The sequence below is a fragment of the Cyprinodon variegatus genome, unplaced genomic scaffold, assembly GCF_000732505.1.
Source record: "Cyprinodon variegatus isolate N-32 unplaced genomic scaffold, C_variegatus-1.0 Scaffold22, whole genome shotgun sequence".
NCBI classification, from domain to species: domain Eukaryota; kingdom Metazoa; phylum Chordata; class Actinopteri; order Cyprinodontiformes; family Cyprinodontidae; genus Cyprinodon; species Cyprinodon variegatus.
Genome location: NW_015150475.1, coordinates 1,385,370 through 1,409,947, shown reverse-complemented (window position 1 = coordinate 1,409,947; position 24,578 = coordinate 1,385,370). Strand labels below are relative to the sequence as shown.

The 24,578-nt window shown below is 39.0% G+C and overlaps 1 protein-coding gene across 5 annotated transcripts in view; it reads left to right on the top strand.

The window, feature by feature from the left end:
- shf (Src homology 2 domain containing F) overlaps nt 1-24,578 on the top strand; it is a 123,661-nt gene that overhangs the window by 14,905 nt on the left and 84,178 nt on the right. For all 5 annotated transcript variants that reach the window (XM_015391595.1, XM_015391610.1, XM_015391619.1 and 2 more), the window contains exon 2: nt 5,379-5,511. In XM_015391595.1, coding sequence (XP_015247081.1) covers nt 5,379-5,511 — 133 coding nt within the window. The remainder of the gene's footprint in view (nt 1-5,378; nt 5,512-24,578) is intronic.

The window sequence follows — 24,578 nt, the reverse complement described above, 5'->3', positions numbered from 1 at the left end:
GGGAATTTTACTTTCATGACGTGTGGCTTGGCTGATGTCCTGACACACCCTGGCATGCCACAGGGCAGATGGTGTGTCCCCCGGCGCTGCAGCCGTTCTCGAAAACCCCTTTCCTCAAAAGCCAGTGCTCCGCCTTCTGTAAAGGATTCAGAAAGGAGGCATTTTAGGAATATAAGGCACCTCCTGTGCAAACTGAAGGAGTTTTGACCTAAATCTTCAGGCCTTAAATTCAGGGCTCACTGGAAGAATACATCATTTCGCTTCACAGTGTGCGTTAGGTAATATGCTGCATTTGTAAATGATGGCAGTTGTGTTAAAAAACTGTTGATGCAGTTATAAGTGTGTTCAAACAGCAAAACCTTTATAAAATGCAGAAAATAAGGAGCATTTAGTTTTATTATCGCTAGCCTCCACTAATATGCTTCATCTTAAATTGTGCGCTCCATATCACTACCCAGGAAAATAATCAACATTTGACACCGTTTTGAAAGCCATGTAAAATTATATATATATATATTAAAGGATTTATTAAAATAAATTATACAATTATTTTATGATGTAAAACTGACATTGTTTAATCTCAACATAGATTTTTTTATTCTTAACAGATTTCTAGAGGCCAGTCAGGTTGTTGTCCAAAATAATGTAAAATATACAACCCAGATATAACACCATTTAACCATGTACTTAGGTTGACTCAGGCATTATTCTCCTAATGTACAAATAGTCCAGACAGCTAAAATTTATTTATTAAGTAAGTTTATTTGTATAGCTCAATTTGGTACATGGACAATTCAAATTGCTTTACATGACTTTGATAATATAAAACAAAAATAGAGGAAACATTAAGGCAAATAAAGACAATAAATAATTTGTAAAACAAATGAAACAGTTAATGCAAAAATATGAAACCTGTCTTTAGTCTCGAGTCCATACCAAATAAGTATTTTATCTAAGGGTGAGACTAACGATTATTTTGCAAAGCTGTTAATCTGGGTTGTTTTGTTAGCTAAAGGCATGTTTTAGAGTCTCTATACTCCAGTTAAAGATTAATCGATTACTAAATTGGTTGATTATATCAATAATTGATTAAACACGATTAATAAATGAATTAAATTATTAATTGTTTCAGCCATAATTGTATCTAGATACAGAGTTTGAGTATCGATATTTTTGACAGCCATAGATTGAACATCCGAATGTGTACATTTGTCATAAGCAGCAATGCTATAGAACTGGTATTAGTGCTGCATAAATTGCCAAAAATTTCTTACAATAGCTTAAATCCAATTATGCACTTTAGGTACATTATTTGCATAAATAAAAATTGTAAATAAAATACCATGGCACGCTAAGTGGTTGCTGTTGCTCCATCCTTCATTCTAGTTTATTTAATAACTGTTAGTACACTTTGGGACACTCTTATTCAGGGTACATTACCTTGTTTTGGTTGCAATGTCACTGTAAAATTAAGTTTTCTTGTATTTCCCTTAATAAAAAAAAAATCTATTTGATAATTGATATAAAAACATGAGCTGGGTAGATTCAATTGGAAACAGACTATAATTTTTGCTAGAAAAAAATATTTTGGATTGGTTTCATGTGGTTTTAGACGTGCAGAGCAATCAAAAATACTTTTGTTTGTACATTCATGCAAATATTTTTCTTGATACTTGACATCAGTTTTTTCTGAGGGCTTTTAGACTTTTAACAGGAGGCTTTAGTTTCTAAAGAAAAGCTGCAGATTGTCAAAGTCAAAGTGAAAACAACCAGTGTGTGATTTGAGCGTCAGTCTTTAGTTCTACCTTTGTCTTCTCCTCCATTGAATCTGTTGGTCTAATGCTATCAGGAGTTTTCATCACTCGCCATGGATGTTTCCTTGATTGTGTCAACAGGAAAGGCAAAGGGATGATGTCATGCTGTAGGAGTGCATAACTCAATAAGTTATTTCCATTATTTCCTGAAGCATGTCCAGACATCCACTGGTGCGCGACACAAGTGCCATGAGGTGGTTGAGTTCATGGAATGAGCTATGTTTAAGATTAATGTGAGAAAAATTCAGCAAAACTAATTATATGATTTTAACATGCCAATTTTAAAAAGGCAGAGGATTAGAGCTTTAGGTCTTGGCTGCAAATTTTAGACTTTATCAATTTAATTCACTGATTGCAAAGCAGAGATGCAAGCTTTTTGTGAGTAATTTCTGGTCCACCAATGTTGTTTTGTTTTTTACACTTGTTTTCCCTTTGAGAAAAATAATAAAATAATAAATAAATAATAATAATAAAGCTTTATAAAGTATTTTTTTTAATAGCCAATCTGCTAGATCAAAAGAAAAAAATTTTTAAAACTGAATTGGCTTATAAAAAAACGGACATAATTGAGTTCAGAAACTGGATTTTCTGTGTTGACTGTAGAAAATGTGATGCCAGATCTGCCCTGGTAATGGCCTTTTGTTTGTTAATATGTTAAGATGCTCTGTACAAAAAACGTCCTCTATTTATAATCCTTACCCCACAAGGCACTGCTCCTCTAAACAAAAGACCTGTGAGGTTGTAATGGCAGACTGCATTGCTTTTCCTCTTTTCTTATGCGTGCACAAAACCGGTGTCATTTCAATATGCCACCAGAGGGGGCACACATCTGCAGAAACTCTAAAAAGGAAACTACCGTAAATCCTCTAATATAGGAGGGAACCTTAATTTCACTAAGGTACATCTTGGTCCAGGCTAGGGCTGCAACAACGAATCGATAAAATCGATAAAAATCGACTTTTAAAAGCATTGGCAACGAATTTCATCATCGATTAGTTGTGTCGCGCGATTAATGCGTCATCCGCCGCCGCCGTCATCACTGCCACTTGACTGAAACGGGGGAAGAAAAAAAATTACGGCAAAGCGAGCCAGTGCTGCAGGTGTGCAGTGTTGCCAACTCAGCGACATTGTCGCTATATTTAGCAACTTTTCAGACCCCTCCAGCGACTATTTAAAAAAAAAAGCGACTAGCTACAAATCTGGCGACTTTTTACGGTGTCACTGGCGGCTTTTGGAGACACGTACGTGAAAGCATGTATCGTACCTACTCTTGTCCTGCAGCAGCAGCTGCTGCCGTGATCATCATATATTATATCATATATATCAAGGGAAATTCAGAACAATAAAAGCCAAAGAAATTCTATCATTTTAATGCTGCCTGGTTACCACCAGACCTACCGGTAATCACATTTGTCTGTCAGATCAGAACCATTGTGTAAGGCCACAACGATCCCTGGAGTAACCCTGTGGTACTTGTATGTTACTATCACAAGTTGTTGAGGACTGCCCAGGAACATTGTTGGTTCTAATTATAGCCCCGGCCAGTATACGAGACTGGTCGCTATTTACCTCCATCGACAGCGAGACCGGCCATTGTTAGAGTCCCGAACGCTAATGGAATACAGGCTAATATTAGAGGATTTACAGTATGCTCCTTTAAAGGTAAAGTGGAGGATTTTTGCATATTTTTCAAAATGCACACCCACAACCCTGTACCTGCTCCTGAGAGGGAACGCCTATTAAAGAGTATGAGAGCGTGCACAAGCCCGTTTCTCATTGTACATGTTCTGTTTAAAAGTTGCAGTTTGCATTGCTCATACAAGTTTACTTTCCAAAAGAAGATTTGAAATATTTCCACTATGTCACAATCACCACCGGTAAGTGAAAATGGGAATGAGCACGTGGGACGGCCTTACGTAAACATATCACCAGAATGATTGACTTTAAGGAGGACAACTTATTTAGATGATCCAACTGGAAAAAGAACATCCTCTACTATACTTTTAAGCCATTGTACCTGTGTTGAATATAACACAGGCATGATTACCAACCACAGGATCAGTGAAAAGATTTCCAAAAGGGCATTTAGAAATTCCTTGGTTCCATATTTTAAAATAAAACATCTAGGTAAAGTATTGTTTCTTTTATAAAAAAATAAAACAAAAGAGAATGGTGCGTTGATTTTTTCCCCTCAACTTGAGTATTAGTAAAAGTATGAGCCCATAATAAAATAGTATTAGACAGGATTTTTGATTCCCCCTCCGACGAGAAGGAGAGGGAAGCAGATTTAACACACCACTGCTGCTAAGAACACATCCACTGAACAAACTTCCTCTGCTTTTTTTACTTAATCTGCGTATAGTTGGGCTGATCTGTGCAGGAACCTACCTGCCAGCACTATTTAGTCACAACTCAGCTTGTAGAATTTCCCTCAGTGAACTTTCTGATATTTAGTTAAACATTTGCAATACGCCAGTTTAGATAAAAATCCTTCCTGAGTTGAAAATGACTTTCTCAGTTAGAACTGTATTGGCATGGTTCAGTTGGGTGGCCTCTATGTGAGGTTTGGTGGTTGGGTTTTAGGAGTGTGCTCCTTGTTTTGCAACTACAGACAGAGGCTCTTAGGAAATCTTTGTGGAGGAGTTGTATGATGGGCACAAGGCTCGGTCCTCCTCAGTCCTCCCCTCCCAGGCTCGTCCAGCAGATGACTGAAGAGCTTGTTTGTAATGAAACCAAATCCCTTCCTGTTATGCATGAGTCATTGGGTGTAGTGCCGTTTTAATTTTTATTGTTACATTGTTTTGTCTTTGTTTTTTGTTATTTGGTTTTCTAGTTAACCCTTAAAAAGCATTAACAGGCTTTTAAATGGAATATAATTCTTTGTCACAACATAATCCATAAATGACCTTGATTGAGAAAAAAAGAGCATGTTTTCTCCTAAGATGTCTAAGTTGCTGCTTGCCCTCATTAAATCCAGTGGCTAAGACCACAGATGTTTCAGTGAGGGCTTCATTTGTTCTCATGCAGCCAAATGCTCCTCTGAAATGAAGCCAACATTTCAAGAAAACAAATATCCCCCTAAGGCACACATCGTCATGGACCTACTCCATTCCCCAAAGCTTTGAGTTGTATTTCTGGGACTCAGGACATCCACGTAATTGCTATCCATTGCACAGAGAACTCGGCAAAAGAGCAGGACTGCAATTAGCTGTGGCTAAGTGCAAGCCTGGCATAAATCTGCCTGAGTGTTCCTCTTATGAAAGTCGAGCAGTTGTGGTCTTCTATCCTCCACGTTTAAAATGTAGTCCTGTCACTGGGCTATCATATAATTTGGCAGACCAGCAGTAGAGCAGAGCGTGATTTGAGGCTATCGGCTGAGGCATTGTGGCGGTCTGCTGAGGCATACAGGGGTTTTACTGTTATTTATGCGTTTCTCCCTTTATGTTCTGGATCGCCTGGTTTGATGTCACTGCGTCCCATCCTGGTCCAGAGTGATATGTGTCCCAGAATCTGTTGTAACACTCATCCTAACTCTGCCTTTCTTTCTTTCTTTGAATCACACAGCTGATTATCCTGGAAGACTACGCTGACCCTTTTGATGCGGAGCAGGCTGGCGGTGCTCCGACCACGACTGAAAAAGTCACAACTGAAAACGACGGTTACATGGAACCATATGAGGCCCAGAAGATGATGGCAGGTAAGGATTGAGCTTTTTATTTCCTGCGTGGAGCTCTGACACGGACGCAGTTGCTATTTGTTGTTGTGTTAATGCTGTGACTGCCCTTCAAACTCATTTTACATCAGAGTAAATGGGGTGTTAGGAGAATTATTGTTGATGATGTGTGAGTTCATTACACCTTGGTATTGGCTGCCTGTTGCATGTCAGAACTGATGTTTTCCAAAATAGTTTATCTGGTTAAGAAAGTTCCTCTGACTAGATATACAGTTCTAATCTTCATTCTGTACGTGGCAAAGATTTGGAAATGGACTGAGAGCGGTGTCCTTCAGCTAGGAACAAAGTGTTACATTTTCATAAGGCTGGAGCCATGGATGTCTACTCATCTGCTAATGTGTGTGATGTAAAATATTATGATGTGGCCTTTTTAGCTGTTAATCGAGGCCACTTCCTGAGAGGTGAGGCCGGTTGGTAAGCAGCTGCCATTCTGTAAATTCTAAGCAACTTCTCTGATCTGAGTAAGATTACAATTTTTATCAGAATCTGTTCTCATGTCTCATGGTTATTTAATACATATAAGTTATGAAGTGTTGTTTTTCCGGAGTGATCTCTTTCCAGGAATAGGAACCTAAGAGATAGACTTCAAGGTGCATACACAGAGCTTATCTTTAACAGGGGAGTAAACGCAGTTTTTGATTAAGAAATCAAAACCCAACTTTTATTAAAAAAAAATTGATCACATTTGATATTTACTAGGTATAAACAGCCTGTTTATAGAACCAGTTTAACTTTGCATCTAATGGGTAAAAGTACGGCGTGCGGTGCCCCAAGTCTTGTTCTTGGTTCTTTTGTGATCACTTGGACTAGTTGATGGGTCACCCCTGGAGTAATTAATGTAAAACAGATTAATATTCAGTGTGCATTGGTCAGGTGAATTAATGCAGCAATTCAGGCGGCTCCATGTCGTTTTACACAACATGTGCAGCGGTGCAGAAAGGAGCTGTGTGTCAAACTACGTCGAAACATTTTCAAAGGCACCAAACTTCAAGAATTGAACCAATACGTTCTATTATAGTTTGATCAAAGGAATGTGTGTACTTGTTGAGTTTTCCAGCGAGGTACATTTTTATTCCTATAACAATAACTTTATGCTAACATAAGAGTTTAGCTCAACCACATTCCCCACAGCAGCTGAGTGCAGCAGTGACAAAGAACTAGGAAATTGCAGCAAAATGTCAGCAGACCAAACAGGGGGGAAGATGTTTTCTTCTCCTAGGCAGTCTGGAATGTGACAAGAGATGTTGGTGCAGTGTCTTTGGAAATTGCAATTTACCACATGATATGAAATACATCAAAGCTTGGGTGTTTGCTGATCTAGTCATACCAAATGACAGTAACCTTTTACCATAGCACACCTTCTACTGCTGCAAAAAGAAAGCTTTTGTCGATCCTCAGCAATTTTCTTTTTAATGGTCCTACAGACAGTCTCCTGTTTTCTTCTGTCTCACTGGTTTGACCTCTGGCCGAATCATTGCCTCAGTACGAGTATGAAAACGCAGGATTTATTGCTACTCTCAGAATGAGGAAGCTGTAAAGAAACAGTCGTCTGAACAAGGCTTCGATGGTATCCATCATATCTGAAACTCCCTCCCAGGTTTTTGTAGCTTTATAAATCGACCTTGGAATGTTTTAGTGCGTGGAGAAAAATCCTTATCTGGCAGCAGCTGCATGTTTGATCTGATGAATTCATTAGTTCGTGTCTGTAGTTCTTTCTGACTTAAAAACAAAGCCTACTAAGGTAAAGATGTATTCTCTCAGTGGTTGCATTATTTCTTTGTAAGTTTTTAGTAGGGCTTTATTTTCTGTGGTGATAAAACCGAAAATAAAAAAGCTAAATGAAAATTAATTAACGTGAAAATGAAAATTGGAAATTAATATTTTAGTAGCTAAAATGAGAGCAGTTCATCTGTAAAGAAATGGTCCAGTGGTAGAATAACTCAGAGGCGTCAGACAGAAGACCATTAGCTTGACTTTTATCCCTCTGGATTACAGTCTAAGTAATTTCTATAATTCCTTGCTTAATGGGAAAATTTTTATATATGCTCTTTTAGTGCAACCTTGCTGTTTTTATAGAGCTGAAATAAAAATTGGTAAATCTGAACTCTAAACATCTCTTATTTACCCAAATCCACACTAAGATGGTACCCGTTTGTCCCCTCTGACACATTTATGGGTTTAACGTCTTGCCTGAGGGTTTCTGACCAATATAACGAGGGTCAGTCGCCTTCACTTTTCCCACTCTGCAAGGTCGAATGCCTCTAACAATGCATCAGCATACTAACTCTGGGCATATAGAATAATTGCTGCTGCTCTCAGTCAGACGGGACCATCAGGCTAAGCAAAGAAAGTGACTGGATTTGAGTTTGAAAATAAAGAATTTTGTTGTAATTATCTGATAATCTGCCTCGTGCTGTAAATGTATCTCTTTTGTCCTCAACTGTAAACATATTTTGGTTTACTGCATAACATTCTTCATGTTTAAGACAATAACTGTGATTCTCTTGCTGCCTTCCTCTCCTCTCAGCTCTGTCACGCTCAGCTGAGTGCAGATGGAACCAAACCTGCAGCATGCCAGCCTAACAGATTCCTCTATATTTAAGCTGTAAAAACAATCTTTTAATTACTTAATTACAGACTGTTTGATTTATGCCTCCTGCATTAAATAAAAATCATCTCCACTCATAAAATGGAGTTCTAATTTTCTCAAATTTTAAGACTTAGCTGTGTGCTTCCTATAAAAAACCTCTAACCTCTTAGAAAATAAATAAAACAGGCTTCACTCCCTTTAGGTTGGATGTGTTGAGGAGCTAAAGGACATTTTCTTACTTTATGGCTTTGTTAACTAGAATATGTTGTTGGTCAGGCTGCATTGGCATACTGAACCAGTGTGACTACAACAGGTAAAGGATTTACATTTCCAGTTAAGCTCAACTTTCCTATGTATGATTGCTTTTTATGAATTTGGGACACCCTAGACCAAGTTCTAATGATTTTCCCATGCAAAGTTAGGGTTGCATGTAGAACAGGCACAGAAAGGACACACATCCCTTCACCTTGTGAACCTCTTCATGTCTTCCAAAGGCTTCTGCAGGCAATAGGAGAAAAACATTAGAATTCAGGTTAGTGGCCTTTAGTGTGAGGAGTTCAGGAACGAGTTCCCTGATTCTTTTAGAGTAGAGGAGCAGTGGCAAGCTTTGCCTTTTACTCCAAGCTTTGCCTAGATGACAGTTCCTCACCCTATCTATAGTCATGATCAAACCCTACCTTAATTGGATGTTTCTTGTGCATTTTCCTGTGTCTGTATTGTTTTCCAGTAGACTGTCAACCTGTGCAAAGTGTTACTCATTCCCATAGATAATTGGAGATTAGCATCTGTTAACCTGCAAGCGCATATTTTCAAACTGAGTTCCAATAAGTTAACAATTCACTTCGGCATTGATCGATGCCAGAGCTCGTTTCAGGTTTTGTTGAGATAATTTCTTTACCTATGTATTTTTCATTCATTTTTTTGTTTCGTATCAAAATATTTTCACTTGGTTGTCAGCTCTTCGAAAAATTTTTGAAAACACCCACATCAGGTTCTTATTAGCTTTTTTTTTTTAAAACTATAGTTTGAAATCTCTACACACAGCGTGGCTGAAAACATACAGGCTATCTTTGCGGATAGCCTGGCTAACTGACCAGCTGATAAAACGGAGCAGCTCCAGTTTTCTGTTGCACTCTGCTCCGCTTTGCTCCACCCAGACCTCTCGCTCTCACCGTCTTATGACCTTAAACAAACTTGGAGTAGAACTTGACGTCGTTATCTGGGATGCATTTGACGTAGCTTTTCCAGCAGAGGATGAGGAACCATGACTTTACTTTATAGAGCACAGTGCAGTTATTACATTGTAACTTAGAAAATTAACATTGCATAGAAAATATTTAATGAAAAATCATTTTTGCAGCTTTAGGAATAAATTCTGTTTCTTCTTATTATTTTTTTTTTCATTGAAATCATTTAATAATTTTTTGTTTTTTGTTTCCACTTTTTACTTTTGCAGGATATTGTGAAGGATGGTATTTCCCTTTATACAGTTAGAAAGCACATCAGCACGCCCTTAATCGGTATTTATTCCTAGCTCCATGTTTGTTTAGTAATTTTGTTGTGCATTCTACAAGGTAGTGATGAACAACTGTATCACATTATTCTGTATTGACCATATGTCGTCGCTCCTATGAAGCATAGCTGCTCTTTCTTCATCCTTGACTAATTTTTTGGTTCTTTTGTTTCATTTTCCATTTTATTTCCATGGAGCAATGACAAACTGTTAACTTTAATCCCTAAGTTTTCTGTAAAAACTCTGTGAAAATTGGAGGCGTCTCTTCGACTCTGTAAGGGGAATACCTTAAGTGTGGAGGTTTCACACCTTAAACATTCAATGAGAAACACTCTACTACATAGTGGAAGGTGTGGCATGTAAGGCCCAAGGTGAAGAGTGCCAAAATCCATTTACATAACAGAGAAAGAATTCCCGCTGTCTGTGCGTTCATGTTTGTTGGCACAAACATGAACGCACGCGACTTTTAGTATGTGACGGTTGAATTGACCGGTGCTGTCTGTATCTGTGCTGGATGCTCTGCGTTTACTCTGAGCCTGCTGATTTATGAGCCTGCTGGAGGGGCATGTCACAACTTCCTTAACCTGCAAAAGCCAGCCCCACCTTACTCCCACCCCCACCTACAGTAGGAGCAGCTCGATACACAAACACACAGCCACACACACCGCCCCTCACACACACACACACACTGGCTGCTGGCCAGTGTTCAATGCACAACCTTCGGGTATGTGAAGACATGTGCTCAGCTGCCCTGTCTTAACAACGTTCCCAGCTTGACTGGTCCTGGAGTGCCTCAAATGTTTGTCATGTCTACACGTGCCAGCTATTAGAATGGCTGTCACTGTATCAATGCCTGTCAGTTTCCTCTTAACGCCATCATGGGTATACATGACCTCAGATGCCTTTTCTCTTTGTTTTCTTATATGAAATCTTCATACATTTGAACATATTAACTAGTAAAGTAATACTGACCAACCTTCTTTTTTTTGTGCCTACACCGACACCCCAGTACTACCAATACTGCTCTGCTCTCTGGCCACTACTTCCCCCTCATTTATTTACACATAGGTAAGATAATTCTGTTCACTGTATATCACAGAAACAGATTTCTTTTTTTTTATTTCTGCCTCTGACTAAACTACCATTACTTTATGTCACTTTGAATACCCAAAAGTTATTACTATCATTAAATTCCCAAAATAGGGGAAAATGTATCTTTATTCATATTTGGAGGTTTATTTGTGTACTTGTGATTATAATATATTTGGAAATTTGTCCCGAAACCCAGGACAGAACTGATGTAATGAATCAGGTTTATAAACTACTTTGAATTAACTCCTCTTTTTAGGTCTGCCTTTACATTGGCTTCCAGATTGACATAAGTGGTATATTTTATCAACTCCAAAACATCACCTTTATTATTTTTAAGCTGTTTTTGAACTAATCTGATGGTTTTCTCAGGTCATGTCCCATTTGGAAAATTCTGTTATGCTCAAACCTTCAGCTTCCTGTAATTTCATAATGATATCATCTATTTTGTAAAGGTTACCTGTTTGGATGGCGTTCTTCAAGGAGCATCGCTTGTTTTGACAAAATATTTCAAATGTAGTTTTGTCAGAAACAGAGAATTACGACATTTGCTGATGATGTCATGTAACTTTTAGAAATCTGGAAACTGTACCCAAAGATAAACCAGGTTATGGAGGTCTGCAATTTTCTTTGTTTATTTTGCCCCCATGGTGTCACAGAAACTTGCTCTTTCTCGTATTTTAAGAGTAGTAATACCTAATAATTGGGCCTATAAACAATTTTAATAGTCTTAACTGAGCTTAAACAGGAAAGGATCGGTCTTGTTGTGTGTTTTTGTCCAGTGTGCATACACATCTACTAAGAGCTGTCTTACTGGCTCCCAGTAATGATGATCCCAAACAGCAGTGCCCAACCACAGGATGAGCTTTTGAAGGAAAATCTTGAACTAATTCTTGCCGTCGTTTTTTTTTTTTTTTGTTGTTGTTGTTCTGCTTCAGTTGACACAGTTCAATCACAATTTGTTGTAGCTGTTCAGACTTGTCGCAACAACAAGCTTAAGAAGCTGGACTCGTTCGGCAGCACAGACTACGCAAAGCCATTTCTCAATGAATGTACACTCATTCTCATATTACTCGCAGAGCCAAGCAGGTGAGGAGGCACGCCGCCATGTGAGAGTTTTCCCACGCTGCAAAGTAGGGCTGTTGGCCAAACGGTTTGCTTAGATAGTGCAAGCTACCGACCAACTGACTTGTAGCTCATCAAGTCGTAGCTTAGTCTGTGCTCCTTGGGTTGTGATTGAAGGGTGCACATGTATGTAAAGGGATTAGTGGGATTCTTTGAATCTTTACACCAAACATTACACTTGTTACACACGTGTGAATTCCCTCCTTGTCATTTTGCACACGACCTTTTGCTAAGAGGGAAAAACCTTGATGGTTTCCATAATTGTTGACTCATGTTAGATGAGATTTTTCCCTTTTTTTTTTTTTTTTCCTTTTTATGAATGTGCTGGGAAATGCCTCCCAGCACCGGCACCACCTGCGCCTCACTCCCAATGATGCGAAGACATAGTTTTTGTGCCAAGGAGCTGAATCATTAGCTGCAAACCGGAATTTTTTCCCCCCTTTTTTTCAGCTTCATTGCTAAACCCCTGTTGAACGTTATCCGTCTTGGCACAGGCCTGTATGGCTGTAAGAACACATTTGGAGAAAGCAAAAGTAAAAGGGCAGAAAATGCCAAAAATTGGAAAGAAAAAGAATAAAACTGACAGAAAAAAAGAAAAGAAAAAAAGAGAGTTGCTTCAAGGTAGATCTAGAGGGAACAACTTGATACTAAAGTTGGTGTGGCTTAGTTTATGGGGACTTTTTAGGAGAAAAGAATGGTGGCGTGGTGAGCCAAATGGTTTCCATCTTCCTCTCACTTACTCACACGAGTCAAAACTCACCCGAGGCAATGGCAGGTACATGTGGCAGCACATTTCTTAGCCTGTAAGCCAGCTTTTATTGCCCCAAGCTGTGACTTGAGGAATATCTTAGCAATTTCTATTTTTTACTAAAACATCTGTGCTCTTTTTTTCTACTTTTGAAATGTGCATCATTATTTTTGCATATAACACTGCAACAACTTTGCTATCATCCTCTTATCCACGGTTTTCTATTCTATTCTACCTCTTCATTCATTTGAAGGATCACTGCGAAACTGCAGTCATATCCTCTGATTAGACTTGGTAGCTATGAATAAAAATGGAACGCAAAGCACCTAACTTTAAACAGGACAACAAAGAATAATTAACATCCTAGTTCAACTCCATGAATTTGCTGTTTAAAATGATTGGACTTTTAACTGACTGCTGTTTTTGATTTGCAGCATTGATGTTTTAAAGCATTAATTTTATCAAATACATTTGGAAAAGCTTCGGTGTTGGCTGCGGGTTTTCTTTCCTATAGAGCTTCAGGGCCAACAAGTTATGACAGACATCAAATGAGTGCAGATTGTGGTATAAGTTTCCATGCAACAGCTTAGTTGCCTAGCAGTAAGTGCCTCAATGAGCACTCTAGTAATTCACCTTTGACATGACAAGATATAATTCACAACAATAATACACTGTGAGCACAATTATTAGATAAGTTGTATTTTTGTAGAATTTGTTTCATTTTCTAACAGCTACCGCTCCCTCAATAAATCAAAATGAATAAACCTGGTTTATGTAATAATGGAAGTTAGGTTTAGGAAAATATCTTTTGATTGCCTGTTTTGAGCACATAGCGAGCAGGATTATTTTGTAAAGGGGTTATTACAATGAACACTGTAACCAGTATAGCAGCTCTGTTTTCCAGTGTTTGTCAAAAGCCTTCTATTTATGGAGATTACCAGTCTGTCATGATCTGTTGACGATCAACTTCTTGTGTAAAAGTTTCCACAGAGTCCAGGACACTGTTTGGATAGACGGACCATTTTCTACCAACCAAGGAGGATGCCTAGTTTCACCATTTTGTTTGTAATAGTCACCTAGTGCTTTTCATACACTCCTAAATAGGAAGGTTGTAGGTAATGAATGGTTTCAATGTAAAATTTGCCCTGTAATCGGACACTCTGGTGTGAAACAGAGGCCACTGCTGCTTTCCATTGTTTTCTCAGACTAGTCATTGTGTTGGCGCCACAGTTGTTGCACCACATCATGATGAGCTATGACTGACAGGTAATGCTCACTGTACTGTTGAACTTCTAACTAATGGAAACCAAGGATGCCACAATCCTAAAGCTGAACTTTTTTTGTGTGTTTTGTTATTTTGGTATTTTTAATGAATTGTTATATTATTAACAGTGTTTGGCCACAATTTTCAGAAAGAGTTATTATAATGTTGACATTTGGAGCTGTCTTTTACATCCTGTAGTGTATGAGTGCATATTGTTTTTTCCATTACAAGATTCAAACATCAGTCCCTGTGAAATTTTTACAGATTATCTCGCTAAACGATTAATTTGTTAATTTTACCAGTATCGGGCAGGGCCCCCGATCCAGCACTAAAATGGTGGTATGGGTATCGGCAAGTACCAACAAGTAGGGTACCGATACCATTTTGAGAGGCAAAAGTTTACTACTGTCCCCCATTCCAGGTAGGCAATAAAAAGTTTTACTGGATTCACTTTGTATTAGTCTTTTTCCTGCTGCACAAAGGTAGGCAGCAGCTTGACAAAGCCATGATGGCAACTATTTTACATCCAAGTATTATGTAGTTCTTCAAATAAAGGTATATACACACACACATATCAATTTCAAACAGATGGTATAAGTATCGGCCAATACTGCACAGCCAGGTATCGGTATTGGTGCTAAAAAATTGCATTGGCAAAACACTAATATACACTCACCGGCCACTTTATTAGGTACCCCATGCTAGTAACGGGTTGGACCCCCTTTTGCCTTCAGAACTGCCTCAATTCTTCGTGGCATAGATTCAACAAGGTGCTGGAAGCATTCCTCAGGGAGTTTGGTCCATATTGACATGATGGCATCACACAGTTGCCGCGGATTTGTCGGCTGCACATCCATGATGCGAATCTCCCGTTCCACCACATCCCAAAGATGCTCTATTGGATTGAGATCTGGTGACTGTGGAGGCCATTTGAGTACAGTGAACTCATTGTCATGTTCAAGAAACCAGTCTGAGATGATTCCAGCTTTATGACATGGCGCATTATCCTGCTGAAAGTAGCCATCAGAAGTTGGGTACATTGTGGTCATAAAGGGTTGGACATGGTCAGCAACAATAGTCAGGTAGGCTGTGGCGTTGCAACGATGCTCAATTGGTACCAAGGGGCCCAAAGAGTGCCAAGAAAATATTCCCCACACCATGACACCACCACCACCAGCCTGAACCGTTGATACAAGGCAGGATGGATCCATGCTTTCATGTTGTAGACGCCAAATTCTGACCCTACCATCCAAATGTTGCAGCAGAAATCAAGACTCATCAGACCAGGCAACATTTTTCCAATCTTTTATTGTCCAATTTCGATGAGCTTGTGCAAATTGTAGCCTCAGTTTCCTGTTCTTAGCTGAAAGGAGTGGCACCCGGTGTGGTCTTCTGCTGCTGTAGCCCATCTGCCTCAAAGTTCGACGTACCGTGCGTTCAGAGATGCTCTTCTGCCCACCTTGGTTGTAACGGGTGGTTATTTGAGTCACTGTTGCCCTTCTATCAGCTCGAACCAGTCTGGCCATTCTCCTCTGACCTCTGGCATCAACAAGGCATTTCCGCCCACAGAACTGCCGCTCACTGGATGTTTTTTCTTTTTCGGACCATTCTCTGTAAACCCTAGAGATGGTTGTGCGTGAAAATCCCAGTAGATCAGCAGTTTCTGAAATACTCAGACCAGCCCTTCTGGCACCAACAATCATGCCACGTTCAAAGTCACTCAAATCACCTTTCTTCCCCATACGGATGCTCGGTTTGAACTGCAGGACATTGTCTTGACCATGTCTACATGCCTAAATGCTCTGAGCTGCCGCCACGTGATTGGCTGCTTAGAAATTAAGTGTTAACGAGCAGTTGGACAGGTGTACCTAATAAAGTGGCCGGTGAGTGTATACCGATCGATCGATAGATAGAAAGATGGATAGACGGATATATATAATTTTTTTTTCTTACAATTTTGCTAAAATTAGTACTCTACGTGGGTTGCTCTGCAAACTAGATGCTTGTTTTTGTCTCTATACCCAGTTAATGATTAATTCATTACTAAATGAGTTATCTCAATCAATTAATTGCAATTAATCAGATTGTTTCAGCCCTACTGTCACTCCATTCAAATCAAACTTATTCCATTGAAGACAGAGGTATTAAGTCCAATGCATTAATAAACAGTGACTTTGCAGTATGTCTTCCTGTATTCTGCTGAAAGCCTTGCTCTCTCTCGCCCTTTCCCAGCCTAAATGACCCACATGTCATGTTGTTCTGAATATATTCCTTTTACATAACTTTTTACATCATTGGTTTGGGTTGGTATGGGTTTTAATTGAATACATGTCTTTTCTGTATGGATGTTGGAAGTTCCCATGGTGCATCCGTGTTTCTGTCTGAAAGAAATCTGCCTACCTCACCGTCCAAAAATCTAAATATTGGGATAGATGGACATCCCAAACTACCTTTAGATATTTATGCATGGTTGCTGAATTGTGTGTCTCTGCATTTCCATGTGCTAAACTGCACTGGTTGTCTTTTCTGGCTCAGTAAAAAAACAGAAATGTGCAACTGTCTTTCACACAACCCTGCAATGAATAAGGGGATTTAGAACTAATGGACTGAATGGATTGAAGGCAGACAGGGTTGGTGATTTCTTCTACTCACAAGTTGGTATTACAAACAGAGGAATTCTCATATTTTAACCTTTGGCACAAAAACTGTTGGTTTTATGTGATTTTGAGTTGCCCGTCTAAAAGTAAGCAAGCTTTTCTGACATATTTTGTAATTGCATGTGCATTCTAGAAAATCTTTCTTAAGACGCTTAAATAAACAAATTTTGAGCACTTCCATTACTCTGTCAGTGGCAACACAGTTTACAGCTTTCAGTGTAGATTTTGGAGTTCCTGCAATATGGCCAGTAGTCTCTATGGTGTGGAGTGTAATCTGGCAAAACTGAACAGTTCAGAGTGGTGGTGGAGGGTGTGTAAGAGGTGGGAGGAAAGGGGAAGAGCAGGAAGACTGACGACCTATTGATGAAACCAGAAATCTCTTGCGGAGCCTGATAACCTCCCTCCCCCTCCTTTAGTGATGAATGCCATCCAGCATCGGGTGCTCAGGCTACTCCCACGTGGCTTTGCACACTGCGACAGTGCTGCACGACTGTCAATATCTTTGACATGTTTCACAGGGACTTCATTCTGGGCCACATATGTTGCAGTGCCTGTTTTTTAAAGAATCCTTGTCTGATAAAATAGAGAAAGGGAAACAATGGAAGCACCTCTGCATCTCATAGGAAAGAAAAAAAAAAAATCATATAATAGCTAGTAATTTATTTCACAGTAAATCAAACGATAGGTGTTTCTTACATGTTTTCAGCATCACACCAAAAAACATTACTTCCCAAAGTAGGTTCTCGTTAGGAGGGTAGGATCAGTCGGAACCTCAGTCTGGTGTTTGCGATAGAGCCATGTAGTTTGGTCTGTGAAAACTGGGAAAGTTTTCTGCAGTGCAGGTTTTTTAAAGAGGTTTGACTCACCTTAAGGTCCTCTTGAGGGACAGCCATTACAGATTCATGCATCTTTTAATTTTTATATAGAAGCAACAGGTTAGCGAGGAAACAGTGTTCCTGCTGATGTCCTGTTGCACCTGGCTGAGCCAAGCTCAAGACAGATAGGTAGACAAACCCAGTACCCATCAGTTACAACTGAGTAGGTCAGGTGGGGGGGTGGAGCAGAGGAATGAGGGACTGGGCAGACACAGTGGCGGTGCCTGGAGGTGCTGAAGTCATTCATTTTTAAAGGTATGATTGATGACATCATTAATCCTTTTTCTGGCCTGCAGCAGAGGAGGACGGGGCAAAATTCCTTCCTGCTGCTGGCTACCTGGGGCCTGCAGCACATTTATAAGCTCTATTAATAAATGCACACACAGATCAAGACACATGCACCTGCTACAGACTGCAAGCGCTGTTCTCTCTGAGTTGTGTGGTATCTCAGGTCATCATTTGCTCTGGAGTCAAGAGACCTAAAGCTCTAGCTTGTCTTTTTTTCGTTGTAGTTACTTGATGGAGGCTTCTGGTTAAATTTCTATCTGTTGCTAGGGGATAATACAGCAATGATGATTGCTTTAATATATGTTCACACAACAATCCCCCTTTTTTCTGTCTTTGTTAACTTTGTGTCACTTCTATTGCAGAGAAAGAAACTGACACAGTGAATTAGTAGAAAACAGGGAGGGTTACACCAGGCTGTGAATCACTGTTGTTTCATGGATTTCGGTTAAGTTGCCCTGGCAGCAATATGTTATTTCTCTGCCTGCTTCACAAGCCATATGATGAACCCGAAGGCTCCTCTCACTGTTTGACTAGATCAAGTGTGTAAGCTTCCATTTTTGAGCAAATGTTTTGATGCACCAGAATCGATCTGATGGCTTTTCAATCCCTGTTCTGGAATCATGTTTTCTTTCACTTCAGTGCTTGCCTATGAGTTTTTCTGAAGGACAATAAACACAAACACAAATTTAAAAAAATCAAAAAAACAAAAACGGAGGATTCATAATCTGAATTATAATGCTGAATTTAAACTTTATAAATTAAGAATCTCATATCATATCAAAGGTATTTTAAGTTGCAAAAAAGTGATTAAGTAATGTTTTGCAGTAGTAGTTTCATCATTTTAATAATTGTTTTTTTCTGACACATGGACCGCTCTTTGGCTATTGCTTTCTTGAAGTGGGAATCTCAACTATATATATATATATATATATATATATATATATATATATATATATATATATATATATATGATGAACTGGTGTACAGAAGTGCACTTTTAAAGCTTGTCGCTCATTACAGCTCTATCCAGGAAGGTGTATGTTCCCTTGAATAACAGGCCTTTCTCAGTAGAGCATGAATTATATTAAGTTACTGTCAACTTTGCAGTTTCATTGTTTCCAAAACCTTACTTTAAAAGACTTTTTTGGAAGCTATGTTATTTTTTGTTATTTTTGTTCTCATGCCTTATTACTAATATCATTTGGCCAGTTGGACTGACCCTAATTGTTGTTTAAGCCTCAATATTAGAGAGACTATAGGGTTCAAGGTGCCAATCATAAACATAGTGGGAATGTTGTATATAGTGGAGAAGAAAAGGGGGAAAACTGAAGAACAATCTGATTGATTTTAATCAGAATGGTCACTTTAAACTTTACCAATAATAAGGGGATTTAACAAACCACATTGCTTATAGAGGTACAGAATGTTGAGTAAACCAAAGCACACATGGGGTCAAGGTATATCCTCTTTTCATGTGAGTAGCAATGCTGGTGTAGAAGGGACCTCTGCCTAAATGGTGCCAGAATTTGATTTTATTCTTTTTTATATATGTACAGTTTTAGTATACTGAGCAGACTAAAAAAAAAAGCCTTGTTTCGGCTTAGAAAACATGCAGATTGAACCAAGGAAACAAGGCGTTGTTTTTTGGTCCACTCTATAAAGCTTTGAACTCGATGCTATTTCTGACATTTGAATTGAAAAACTTCCTGGATGGGAACCGAAACGTCTTCAAACTTGGAAACAAAGTCCAGTGGATTGGTTTTTTTAACTTTTTTGGAATGATTATGACCTGGATGACTGAGAATCTTCACTAGCAGATTGCTGCTATTGTGACTTGAAATCAGATTGTGCTCATGACAGATCTTTTAGAGGTTCACCCTCCTCATCTTCTTGGTTTTGCTTTTAGATCTTTCCTCCTAGTTTATGGAATGAAGCCCAAGTTTAAAAAATGTGCTCCAATCATCCACTTTAACCTTTTTCTTTTTAACTTTTAAGCTACTTTGTCAATCTTAGACATGGACATGAATTTAAAAAAAAAACCTAACCGCACTGTATATTCCCAACATTCACCTTTTCCTTCTTTTGGCACCTTCTTCTTGTTATTTTTGACTATTATGCTGATGTAACACGTAAATTTATCCACCGTGAGATCAATAAAGTAAATCAATCAGCTGATAAAGATTTTTTTTCTTTTATAAACTTAAAATAAACTTCATAGAAGTCTAAAAAAATGTCTTAGACTGAATTTGCAGTTTTATAATTCTGTGTTTTTGGACAAACTGGTCATTTTTCTGCCTTAGCAGAGATGGTGGCATTTCAGTGTGAGTAATGTAGCTGGATGGGCCTTTTATCAAAGAAGTTTTGAGTCAGAGAGCAAAAACACTGTGCTGTTATGAAGCCGTCACCTTAACCAGATCTCTCTTCAGGACTCATCAGTGTATACTTTTTCTTCTTTCGTTGCAACCTTTTAAGATTTCCGTGGCTGTCTTGTTCTCTGATTTGCCCTGGGTCTTCCAGGCCATTACTCTGTTTTATCTTAATTTCCCGTGTTTTGTTTCTTTCAATCTATCTACGTCTTCCTGTCCTCATCTGTCTTCTTTACATTAAATCTATTTCTCCTCAGGCCTCCTGTGTCTCATTTTCTGCTTCTGTCTTTCCCCTCGTGATGTCTCAGTCCTCTCTATCAGTCTAGCCAGGAGGCAGCAGTCTGGGACATTCCTGTTTTCACTGTGATAGACTACGGACTAAGCTCTTTTATAGTGGCCTTGTTGTCTTGTGAAATAACAGAGGGATCTTTTCTCCCTCAGGAACCCAATTTACTGGTGACATTTATTCAGGAATGACCTTCTCTGGGTTTGCCTTCCATAGACGCACGCCGTTATCTCCTCCTACAGTATAACGCAGCCATTATTGTAGCTTGAATATTCCCATTTTTTAAACATCTATATAGTTCTGGCCATGTATTTAACCTTTCAGTCTCTTTCCAGGTTTTTTTTTGTACGTTTCCTCCCCTTAAGCAGTTATGAAGCAACACCGTGCTTAAATTGAAGACGGCTAATGAGCCTAAATAGGAAACTAGCACCATAAACACACACGGGACATTATAACCTTATCAGAGGATGTCAAGAAGGTGTTCCCGTATTTGACATTCAATTAGTCAGATGGATGTTTACAGCAAAACACATTCTGATCCGACGGCACCTTATAAGACTCAGAATAAAAGACCAGAATTAGAAATAATCACAATCTTTCAAGCCAATCTTTGTTGTGATATAAAATTATTTGATCTTATTTAAAGAATGATTGTTACAAATGAATTAAATTCACTTTGAAGGAGTAAGGTACCCTAAACCCTGTGTAACACAGTTTGTTTTTGTCTCTTCTTCCCTGATGTTTTTGTTTGCATCTTATCAGTTAGAAAATTTGATTTTTCAGTGCGCTGAGGTAAGGCGCTGGGGACCGCCCGCAGCCCAGCTGCTAGGTTGGAGTTGTAATAGTTTGGTGCTGCCTGTTAATTTGATACGGTATGTTGCTGAGGAGCCTCATTAGAGGCAGCAGCTCTCGGAGAGATTTGGCCCTCCATCAGCAGCAGGATTCCTCTGTCAAAGAGGAAATGGTTTGGTGATAAAGACAGGGAAGAAGATTTATAGAGGAAGGGACGAGATGTATCGGAGTGATCTGGGTCACTGATGAAGATGATGAAGTCGTACGGAGGAAGACAAATGGGACACTGGTATGAATTGCTTTTAAACTTGATCATCTTTTTAGTTTGCTAACGCTAAAAATACTTTTAGAAAAATGTAGAAAATGTAATGGTTTGCTTAGGTATTCACATTATATAGAGGATCTTTAGAGATTTTTATTTGATAGACCAACAGATGTAAAATTGTGACATAGAAGGAAAATCAGAAGTGTTGCTTTGTTTTCGAATCAAAGTAACTTTGTTTCCTGAAAGGGTTGCCGGTTCAAGCCTCGGCTCCGGCTTTCAGTTTGTGTCCTTGGGCAAGAAACTTCACCTGCATTGCCTTCTGATGGTGATCACTGGGCCCCGTGGCGCCAGGGTACGGCAGCCTCTTCTGCCAGTGAGCCCCAGGGCAGCTGTGGCTACAATGTAGCTTGCCACCGTGAGTGTTTGTAAAGCGCTTTGAAGTCTCCTGACTTGAAAAAGCACTATATAAGTACAGGCCATTTACCATTTTATCATTTTCACATTTTTTCTTAAATAACAGCTTCATTGTGAAAACCTCTTGAAAAAGACGACTAATGGAAAAACACCATTAGAGGTTCTACTTCCGGGGCAAAGTTTGGTCAGCTTTTTTTGGATAATACTGACCCCGACCATAGCGTCCGTGTGGTCTATTGAGATTTTGGCAGCATCACTCTGTGAAGGTGATTTGCTTTCCTCTAACTGCAGCATATAGCTGATGATAAAATGGATGTTCTCCATCCAGTCTCACAAAGTTAGAGTTATTTTGCCAAAGAAATTGCAATATTTGCTCTCTAGATACATTTGCTGTAGATACATTTATGTATTCATTCTGATAGCCGTCCTGTCTTTTCTTTTTATTTCACCTCATAGATAAGTTTGTTGTGTTGTTCTATCCCTAGAAAAGATTATGAAGGTTGTATAGTGTGAAAACATTTAGAAGCGCAGCGGGTATCGCTGCTGCACTTCGGAAATGGAAATGTCTTGAGAGCTGTGCTGAACGAAATTTCTTTTTGTATGCACTCTGTGCGTAAAAAATGACAATAAAGTCCAAGTCTAAGGTATGAATATTTCAGCAAGAGGCCAAATCCTGCCAGTTATCTGCTGTTTTAATTTTAAGCTGCATCTCTGAACATACAGGTGGTGTGACAGACACAGATTTCCTGTTGGCAAGAGGAGAAAATCCATCCCTAATCAATCCGAAGGGGCAAGAAGGCGAGAGCAGAGAGTAAGATTAAAAAAACAAAACAACAAAAACAGGAGACCAGAGATGGTAAGGATGCAGGGAGTGAATGGAATATGTTCATTTCCATTTAAACATAGCATTTTCTCACCTCTCATGTGCACCAGTCTGGTCACTGCATCTGTGGGAGATGAGATGCACCCAGCGACAGAGTGAATTTTTAATGTCAACATCCTCTTCTTCACCAAATCCAATAAGTTACCTATGATTAGACTTTTGGTGGGGCTGGATAAGGGAATCTCCTGGATTATTTGGCACCTTGAATTCTCCTTCCAGGGTAATTTATTTGTGCACTCTGTTGGCTTTTGGGTCATGGTGATTAAGAGCAGCAGAGCTAGCAAACACCAGCTGAGTGGGGAATCCTCTCTGGGGCAACCTTTTTCTACATCCAATAAAAAAAGGGTTTACCCTCCACTTCATCCTCTGCAACACAACTACAGTGTTGATGTTCCATGATGGATAATGTACAGATTTTTTAATTTTTTATTTTATCTTTATGTCCTAGATCTGTTTTTGTGTTTTTTTAATAGGCTATACAGCCTTTGAAATAATTGGTTGTGCCAATGTGACATCTCTCCGGTTTGGTAGTGGGAGATTCGAGGGGCCCAGACACAATTTTACGGCTTGATTGATTTCCTTCAGCCAGGACTCTTTTTATTATTTTATTCAGCAGTTTAGTTCTAATTTTCTCTGTCACCCAAATACTATGTAAACATATGTAAGGTTTAATTTCTGACTCCTATACTCCTTTTATTTTCTTTTAGATAAACCGTTATGTAGCAAAACAGAGATATGTCCTCTTTTGTTTTTTATTTCTGTCTGTCTCGCTCCCTCATCAGCAAGCTACTGCTGATCCAAGCGTGTCACAGTTGAATCCTGACTAGAATGACATGCTTGATGGCATGAACCTAAAGCTCAATGGAGGAAGTGGAGGTTAAAGAATAAAAGTACACACAAAAAATAACCAAACCAGTAAGTGAGGGACACTGTAACAAAAGGAAGGACTTATGGTCTCCAATGAAGTGTGAATTTAGTTGAGAGGAATCCAGTAGGAAGGTCACCTCTGCGCAAGTGGGACTTGAGCCGATCATGGCTAGGATGATGCACAGGTTGCCTGATCTGCGGTTTGAGCCCCTTTACATCTGACAGGCTGTTTAGCTGTACTGGTTTCTGTCTTCAGAATATAGAGTGACAATTGATTTTTGCTGAAGCCAAGGTGCACAGTTCTTTGTCAGTTTCTTTCTTTTTTTATTTATGACCAATGGATTACTCATCTTTTTACCAGTGTTACCAGATAGAGCTGAGATTTTCCAGCCCAGACATCTGTTAAAAACCACCACATCGTACAACAACCCGCCTAATTAATATCTTGTTATATTTACTGTGTGAACATGAACACACTTTAGTACAACTTAATTCAACAGTACATGTCAAACAAAATCTGCACAGAGTTCTTCTCCATAAACAACTCTGACCCAGCTACCACAGCAATGTCAGATCCACTGAGTGTCATGTGACACATCACATACCGGCACTAACATGTTTGCAGATGGATTGATAACCACATAGACTACTCCTCTTTTTACATGTAGAAGACAAAGTACAATCAGTGCGCAAACACAAATATGCTAAGCTTATTTTTACATAACTGAAATAATTACATTTATTATGGTTGATTTTTAAGTCTTACCTTTAATGCTTATTAGATTGTAGACTGGAACATTGAACATCTGATTGCTGAACTTTTACTCTGAACTATAATACAATCCATTATGATTTCCAATCACACATGGTTGAATGAAATCTCCCCAATAACTGTCAGGGAGGAAGGAATGTTGCTGATGTTCATCCATTCTGTGTTATTCCAGTTTGCACATCCATTAAACTTGACAGGAGCGGCAGGCCCAAGTGATTTCTGGAGTCATCTTTAACC